Source organism: Oxyura jamaicensis, chromosome 10, assembly GCF_011077185.1.
Source record: "Oxyura jamaicensis isolate SHBP4307 breed ruddy duck chromosome 10, BPBGC_Ojam_1.0, whole genome shotgun sequence".
Taxonomy (NCBI): domain Eukaryota; kingdom Metazoa; phylum Chordata; class Aves; order Anseriformes; family Anatidae; genus Oxyura; species Oxyura jamaicensis.
This window is the reverse complement of record NC_048902.1, coordinates 3,310,562-3,319,634: the sequence shown is the minus strand read 5'-3', so window position 1 is coordinate 3,319,634 and position 9,073 is coordinate 3,310,562. Positions and strand designations below refer to the sequence as shown.

At 46.5% G+C, this 9,073-nt stretch overlaps 1 protein-coding gene across 1 annotated transcript in view; it reads left to right on the top strand.

The window, feature by feature from the left end:
* The first annotated feature begins 6,800 nt into the window (after window positions 1–6,800).
* Window positions 6,801–9,073, top strand: part of NEDD4 (NEDD4 E3 ubiquitin protein ligase) — a 48,890-nt gene continuing 46,617 nt past the window's right edge. Inside the window, exon 1 of the mRNA XM_035335755.1 lies at window positions 6,801–6,866. Coding sequence (XP_035191646.1) covers window positions 6,848–6,866 — 19 coding nt within the window. The 5' untranslated portion in view covers window positions 6,801–6,847. The remainder of the gene's footprint in view (window positions 6,867–9,073) is intronic.

Sequence of the window (9,073 nt, the reverse complement as noted above, 5' to 3'; positions counted from 1 at the left end):
TGGGGCTGCCGGGCCCGGAGGTGAGCCGGGGGGGGTGGGGGCTCCGATGGGCCGCGCCCGGCCGGGGGTGGGGGGGGGGGCTTCCTGCGGGCCGGGGGCCGAGGCGGGGCGGCTCCCGCAGCCCCAGGTGCCGGGCCCGGGGCGGGGGTCCCGGCGGTGGGCTGGGGCGGCGGAAAGCAGCGGCCGGGGGCTGACGCCGGGAGGGGGGTGGTCCCGAGGGGGAGCTGCGTGCCCCAGCCCTGCGAGGAGCGGTGAGGGAGCTACGGGGGCTCGCTGTGGGGTAGCGGGGCCGGGCTGCAGCCCCGGGAGGGTCCTCGGGGAGCCGTGCGGGGTGGCAGCGCGGTGGGGTCCGGGCGGGGACCGTCCCGACGGCCACTTGTTGCGCGCTGAGCAGCGGTTCTTCCAGCTCGGAGGTGTTCTTCGTGCTCTGCCAGCCGTGAGGCTTCCTGGCTTGTGCTTTGCTTCCCTTGCAGAGCCCTCCTTGGCGTGTTCCGTTTCCCTCGCGGCGTTGCGGTTCCGCTGGGGTCCCTCGGGCACGGCGGGCTGCGGGGCTGCGGGGCTGCGGGGCTGCGGGGCGCTCCCTGCCCGCGGCCGCTTCCCGTCACCAGAGCTCCTGGGGCTGTCCGCTGGGGCTCGGGCACTCCCATGCCGTAGGCTCGCGGCTTCAGCGTGCTCTGCTAAATTTCGGTCGGCTTCGTCGGTTTTTAGCCCGCCTTGCTACGGGGAAAACGTTCTGAAAGCGGGTCAAAACTGAAAAATTCCCCTCATCCCCGTGTTCTTTAGAACACTGACTGAGCTGGGGGAAGTGGAGAATTCCCGAGTGTGTAACAAGTCTGTCGGACTTACCCTTGCCTATAATCCAGAAGCTTAGCCAGGCTCTTTCAAGTTACAGATGTGGAAAATGCTGTTTGTGTATGAGCAGGGACTCGGTCGGTTCCGTTGCAGCTCCAGTGCGTGATTCTGCGTGTGCTCACCGCAGCGTGAACAACCTTAGGGTCGTAGGAGAGCTGCTGCTGGCTCCTTTGGCCTAGGGTGCTGCAATGGAGGCGAGAGTTCTCACCTCTCTGGATTCACCTTGTTGGCCTTCCTGGAGTTCAAATCTGGAAGACTGCACATGCAGAATCACCGTGAAAACAATCCATGCAGAAAGCGACCTCAAGGACTTTCCTGTGGAAGCTCCCCTCCTCCCCCATGGTTTTGCAGGCTTTTCATAGTTTATGTCTGTCTGTACACTGCTGCTTTCCCAGGGCTGCTGTTCCACCCATTCTGCAAGATGTGTTTGCCTGGGGTATGAATCAAAGCACTCTGGTAAAAGAAGTGGTGTTATCTGGAAAACCTCAGTACTTGTTGCAGCCGTTGCATAGGATTACGTGGTAAGGTAGCTGGCGTGGTGGAAGGTGGGGAGAGGATTTGTCTGACTTTTGAGGTGGCCGAACGTGGTATTACAGTGCAAGTTCTCTTCGCCTCCCTCACCCCCCGAGTTTATTAATTTATTGCTAATTTATTGGTTAATGGTGTATTAGTCACTTGGACGTAACGCACAGCACTGCTAGCATGATGTAGCTGGCACAAACAAAATGATGGCGAAGGGGCTGGGCTCAGAAGGAAGCTGTAGTTGAGGTTATTTGGTGTACAGCTGGTTATTGTGTACGATATATTTGGGTATCAGTGCCAGGATCTAGCAGATACAGTTCTTAACTTCTCTGGTTCAGTTGTTCATCTGTGAAATGGATATAACAGCTTTCTGTCATCCACAGGACTTCGTGTGATTTGCATGGATATTGAAATAATCAGCACCAGAAAAGTCCGTGGTGAAAACTACTAATTCTGTATTCACAGCAGGGTCTTAACACCATGTGGGAAGTGAGGTCTCGGGTCACGTGCTAAAAAATGAGAAAAGGAGAAAATATGGAATAGTTTTGAACAGTACCAATTTTGTTTACTTGGTGTCTCAGGAAAAAAGAAAAAAAAACAGTTTGTATCATCAAAAGTTCTAACAGGATTAATATGCATTAACAGGATAAAAAATCTAATGTAGGAACAATGTTAGAGTAAAAATGAATGCTAATCGAGTGTCAACTTTTTTTTTTTGAACTGTTTTACATTGCAGGTGTAGTATATAGAAAAAAAGCAAATGAACAAATTGCACTGCTTACTGCAGCAGGTCTCCGTGTTAGAAAAATAAAGAGCCTTAAGAACAGTTAAACGATGACTTTGTCATCTCGTTAACCTTTCCAAAAGAGGAAAGCAGTGCCCTGATGAGCTTCCTGCCACCAGGGCAGGCCTTTTGCGGTGCTCGCTTCACCTGCTGCAGCCTTTGGCTTACCTTGTGAGGTGGGTGCCTGTGCCTGTTCCTCCGTGATCAGGACGTGCCTGCCTCTCCACGGAGCTCCAGGTGTTGCTTCAGATCTGTGGGAGCTGCCTGACACTGCTGCTGCTGCTGCTTTTCTTTCTCGTAGTGGTGGTGACTTCGCTGGAGCTCTTAAATGTGCTTGCTGTGGTAGGGTGTCCCTCAGTAAAGTGGTTCTCTTTGGCAGAGGGACTTTCTAACACAAAACTTCCAGGTTGTTCGGGCTTGGATTTGTGTAGAGGAAACACTGGGATCTAGCATTTCCTAACTCTGAGCCACTTGCTTTCAGTTAGTGAAATTGGCTTTTGGTTAGTCGGTGATGGCAATTGGCTGCCGTAGTGAATGCAGCATTTTGAACAACAGTTGTGAAATGGTTTTTCAAACATTGGAGGAAGACTAGTTGGAATCTCAGCTGCTGTTCTGTTAATTCTTTAGTTGCAGAGGGAATTGCGTTTTTTAATTACAGAGGGAGCTGTAGTGGGAACTTAGAGGCAAGGAGACATCGTGCCTGACGTACTTGCCATCTTAGCAGTCACTGGAGAGCTGCCCTCTGTAGAATGAGCAGTCTGGTTTTCTGCAGGCCATGGAAGGTCTCCCAGATGAATACTGCATTCTGCTCTGGAAAACTTCAGATATACTCTTCTGCTCCGTTACAATATACTACTGGATCAGTTTTTTTAGTGACTACTTAGCTTGCTGCTGGTGCACTGAATGTCTTGGACTTCGGGTTTGTCTTCTCCACTTCTGCGTGCCTCCCACCAGAGCCCTTCTCATAGCGCTGCATTTCAGAGATGATGCTGACAACCAGAAATCTTACAGATACTGTTTGGAGGCTGGCGGGGCCTATTCTTCCTTTGGGTTGCTTCTGATGAGAACAGTAATTATGCCTGGCTCGTTAGCGTCTAGGCTCGAGACAGCCTAGTATTTGTGTTTGGGTTCACACCCTGTGGCCTCCCCAACACCTCTCTGCTGCTGCCTGCTCCCTCTGGCTGTGCTGCTGTGGGGCACCCACACACAAACAGCAGACACGCTTCTCAGCTCCAGAAATGCTCGGAACCTGCAGGCTGCGAAGGCTTTATCGACCTTCTGCAAGGCAGACAAAACAGTTGACAAAAATCCGGTGTGTGTATTTGGTATAGCTGAGACACTTACAGAAACAGTGATGGTTTTGCCTTTAATTTTAATCAAAATATAATTCGTGTAGATCTGGTAATTTCAAGAAGCTATCTTACGGAGTTGTTTTTGTGTGTTTAAGCCTTTTCTTCAGGGTCATCTAAAAATGCCAGGCGTGACTGTTATGGATATTGGGTTGTGCTTGTTGAAGAGTGTTTTTTGTTTGTTTGTTTGTTTGTTTTTAATAGAAAGGGAAGAAAAAAGCTTAAAAATACGCTGGCAGATTTTTAACTCCCTTAGTGGTCTTCTCGAGTCTTTCCTTAATCCAGAAGTGGAGGCATTACATGCAGTCTATAGCAACATCAAGCGTTTGGGGAAGGATGAGGCTTCCTTACTGGTGAACACGAAATGTTCTGTGGCACAACTACATCCAGGCTCTCCGTGTGTTACTGAGACTGAACTGCAACCAGCAGATGGAAGTCGAGGACCTTATGTTTACCAGCTTGATTGCTGTAGTCTTGTAACAGGAATCCTCCTGAGTCGAAAACCTGCCTGGCTTGCCTTGAGATAAATTTTTTAAAGACAAAAGTCTGGCTGTGTTGTTGCCCTAGAGGAGGAGCAGAGTGCTGGCTGGGCTACGAAGGAATGGGCCCGCCGGCAAAGTCTTGCCTGCCTCCCATCTCCTGGTGAAATGGGCTGGTGATGCTAACCGATGCGGTCTGCACAGGTCGCCTCACACATGCATCGCAAGTCTGCCTCACCTACAAGGTCTGAGTATCGCAGGAACTCTTTCCTTGAGTCAAGTCTGGCCATTCTGTGGCAGACTTCCTTTCAAGTAGATGAGTGTTAACAGTGATTTCATTGGGCATGCTTCTCATGCTGACTGTCAACTTTGTGTCTATCTTCTGCCTGAACTGTTCAAGCTGAATATTGCCTAAGTAAGTCCTCTTAGCCTCATCTATGTTTTTTTAGATTAAATATTAAAGAATTGGATTTTAAATTATCAGTATTTCCATTGATACATGAGGCAGGTCTGTTCTTAAATGCGATTTTTAAGATTAGACAAATGAAAAGCATCAGTCTCCTCTCCTGGGCTGCTTAAGGGAAAATATTCCGTGCTAACCTCCATGTAGATAACGCAATAACGTAGATACTATTTGAGTTGAACAGATGGCTTATCGCTCAAGAAATGCAATTAAGGAATTTGTTTTTGGTGTGAAATACTAGCATAACTTCTTATGGTCAGTAATGATCTCAAGGCTTAAAAAACGGACAAAACCTTTCATTGAAACATGAAATAAGCAAAGTGCACTTGGATGGGAGAAGCAGTGTAGGACCCTTGCTGAGATGTGTTTTTCTTTTGCTTGTTTCTTTTTAGCATATAGAAACAGCAGTGTCACCTGCTAAAACAGAGCAGAAAGAGGCTGTCCATTCAACACAAATATGTATTTGCTCTAGCTTTCGCTTGTTTTCAGCATTTTTTCCCAGCTGCTCCAAGGCTTCGGAGCTTGTGATGATGTCCTTCTTTTATCAGTTTGTGATTGGAATACAAGGTAACAGTACAGTAAAACTGAGTACCTTGAGTAAGATGGCTCACAGATGTGAGATGCCCGTTATAAAACAAACTGTATGTTTATGGTGTTTGTTTTTAATGCTAGCACTTATTCTATATTGGGGTCTTGGGCTTTAGTGCCTTTCAACCCATGCAAGTGTCCTGCCTCTTCTTGCTGTTTACAGCTGCTCATTAATGAGGTGAGCTGTCTGCAGATGTGCCCTGCAGAACACTGTGTAGTAGTTGATCAGCTCTTTTTCTCCTGCAATTTGCAGCCATCAGTACACGGGACGGGAGGGATCTCCCTGTGTGCTATGTACAACACATTCAGCCCCTCGACCATCCCTTTCTTTTGATGCCCCGTCACTGGGCCAGGCTGTATACTGGTTTCAGTTGTGAACTTGCACATTGTTGGTGGGTTTATTTCAGCTTGCCTTATCTGTATGTACCTGAAGCAGTGTCTTCTGTTCTCTTTTGTCTGTGTACATTATGCAGACATGTTATGAAACTTAAGAAAACCTTAATGTATAATTTCAGATATTACCAAAATCTTTAAAGGTGTTGCTACTGCACTGTTTTATAGTTGTAACATCCTTTGATGCTCCTTTCTTGGCTAAATTTAATGGTCGTTGATTCTTGACCTATCTAACTGGAACAAAAGAATAACAGGATGTTATTGCCTAGAGCAATTGTTCACTACAAAGCGTGCTCTCTGTAAGGCATGCCGACTTTTACATTGGCTTCCTCAAAAAAGCTGTCTAGTAGCCCAGCAAATAGTACTTTTTAATGTTTCACGTTAACAATCCATTTTTTTTGCTGTTTCCTTATATTCTGTATGAATCTTTTCTGTAGAAGTGTATTAAAAATAATCAAAACTTGAATAAAATATTAAAGAAAAATCAATAAAATTAATTTTTCAATACTAATCTAATATGTACTCTGAAGAACCCTTCTCCTAATCTAAAAGAATTGTCTTTATTGCCATACAAATGTTTAATCAGAATTTTACCCGTATCTTATACATGAAGTGCTTTTTCTATATGGTAGTTGTTTATGCGAGTCTGACTCCAATCAGTCAGGCAGCTGTTGGGGGTTTGGAATGTCTGGAAACATTGTTCAATCTGAAAAATGGATTACAGCTTGCTGAAAGCTCTGGTGAATTTTTTTTGGACTCAAGGTGTTTACATTAACATCAAAGCGCATTTATAGGCACTGAATTAGATAACACAAAACTGTGTGCGTTGTCTTCCTTGTTCTAGTGAAGAAGGGTGATGAGTAGCGTAATACAATCATAGTCGAATTATTGGATGTTGCAGACATGAATGAGTGGTAAAGGCAAATGCCTTGTGCTGGTGTAACATTATAATGTTTCAACACACAGAATGAAAAATTTGGAACTTTTCCCCCTTCCCCTGTGTCAGGTATAAGCAGCAGCTAAAACTTGTAAGTTTACACTTTACAACTCTGTGTTGTAATCTGGTTGTGAATCTTTTCACCTTTGACTTGTGAGGGCCACGTTTTGTCATTTGTTGCCTGTGGGGCTGGCAAAGCACTCAATGTACACGCGTGCATGCCCACACTCAGGGACTGGAATCTGCCTTTGGGGATTTATACTGAGCTTACACTATCATCACTCTCTGGATTAGTTGATATCTTGTGCTGTAGTCATTGCCATGTCATCACTTCTTCATTTGTGCCATCTTTCTCACCCTTGCATTCTGCATGTGTCTCATTGTCGTTCTTAAGTTCTGTCCCAGACTTTCACCACTAAAATGATTTCTACCACTGTCAGTCACTCCTCCAAGCTGTCTTTGGGATTAATTTCCTACCATATGAATTTGGAAAAGTCGGGTGGGTATGGACAGTGTTAATATTTGTATCCCTGGTCACTGATTATAAATGACTAACTCTGCTGTAATCACAGCAAGACCGTTCTGTTCTGGTAAAGCAGTGAGCAGGTTTTCAACTTCTTAACTACTTGTAATTTCTCTCTAAAGGCTACTTTCTTGTCCAAAACTAAATCTGAGACCTTCTCACCTTAATCTGTATTAATGTAATCTCGGTAGATTCATAGTGACTTCAGTGGAAATGAAACACTACTTTTAGAAATGCAAATTTTGCCTTTATTAGTTTGACTCTTGCTTTGCTATGTACAGAACACATTTTAAAAACTACTTGACACCTATTTTAATAGGCATAGCTAAAAATTTATGCTGCATTGCTATCCAAATATGGCAGGTTGCCAGGCATTTAAAGCTTTAAGTTATTTGATTGTCTACAGATCAGCTCATAAACCATCTATTTCACAATCTTTTTGTTATATACAATCTGTTAGTAAACAGAGTAATTGTTAGTGAATGTGAAAATGACACGGCAGAATGAGTTGGGTTCAATTTCTGTTAATTTGAGAATTTGGATGAGTTCGTGGAAGTGTTTGGTGCATCCTGGAATTGGTGCAAAGGAGAAGCTGAGAGTGGGTGTGTAATGAGGTTATTCTGTCTTGCCATCTTCAAGGCCTGCTCATCTTTTAATCTTCCCTTCTAGTTAATTTCAGGAGTGCAAAAGCATTGTTAGGCGTTTATACCCCGGAAGAGGTTGTTGAGGAGATAAATTGGACTTTGAGAGAGCGGTTTCCTGAGAAGCCGCAGTGCTGCTAGGCATGGCTGGCGTGTTCCTGGCTGGGTGCCTGGGCCGCCTCCTGCTGCAGCACCGCTGGAAGCACCACGGTGGGGAAGAGTAGGGCGGCTAAGGGTGACTACAGTCACGACAGGCAAGGTGCTGCTGCAGCCTGACTGTGACTGACCACAAAACTCTCAGGCTGCAGCTAGAAGTGGATCTACAGAAGCACTTACCGGTCCGCCATTTCTCCCACGTTTGGCTATAAAGTGGGCAAATACTGATTTCCTCAGCATGGTGAATGAAGAAGACAAGGCTCAAAGTTGCTTTTGAAGCCTTGAAATCTTGGTTTTAAACTTGTTCCCTGTAGATGTGTTGAAGTGAGTTCTGTCTGCCAGGCGAGCACACAGCTGCCTAGTAAGGATGTCAGGAGTAAGGCTGGGACACAGCGTGCCAGTGAGGAGATGCTGGGAAAAAAATGGGAAGTACAGTCTTTATTGTCATTTTTCTTTCCCTCAGACCTTGAAACAGGGCAGGTCCAAGCACTGAGTAGGGCATGACTGTTTCAGGAGAGTGGAGTAAGCACAGGTGTGGTGTGCTGTGTGGAGCTCTGATGTCTCGCAGCTCGACTGTGATCAGCCAGGCCCAATTGCTGGCGCGTGGGGAGAAGAGGTCATACGGTCATGCTGCAGACATGTATCCTGTCAGCAGACCTCTGTCCTCTGCCGGATGATCAGGGGAGAAGAATGAGTCATTCCAGGGCAATGTATTTCTGACTGCTTTTGGGTCAACCTGTCTGAATTTCTCACGGTCTGCCCTGCTCAGTGGTGTGAGCTCTGTGTGTAAGGGATGGGAAGGGTCAGGGAGTGGCAGCGTATGTTCCCCTCCGCAGTGTGTAATCCCTGTGGTCAGTATTGCCTGGCACTCGAGGGTATGGGCTTCCTCAAGTTACTGCTCCTTGTAGTGTGGAGAAGGAAACAAACAGTTCAATATCAACTATCAGTTTAAAAAACACACCAAAACCGTGTGTGGTGGTCATTGCTTGGTCTTTTGTTTCTGGCCTATTAGATTTCCTATCAGGAGACAGTTTTCTCTGAGGTGAATTTGGAGGATAGACTTGAGGTTTGGCTGGAATTGTCTGGGCTGACTGACCGTTTTATCGTGCAGGTGGCTATGGTTCCTCCCAGCCCGCTGGCAATCACCCCAGAGGGTGGGAGAAGGCCTCAGGACTAGCGCTCTAATTCCGTCCGTCAGCTCTGTGAGCCCCTCCAGTTGGCGGGGGGAGTCCAGCCCTGTGGTTATATGGGAGCCTGAAGACAAAGCAGACTTCCCTGAGTGCTCCCGATGTGTCTCCTTTTGAAAGCACTTTCTGTCATAGATGGAATTCAGAAAAGACCTGGGGATAGCATCTGCTGCTTTACCAAGTGCTCTTGGTTTCCCTT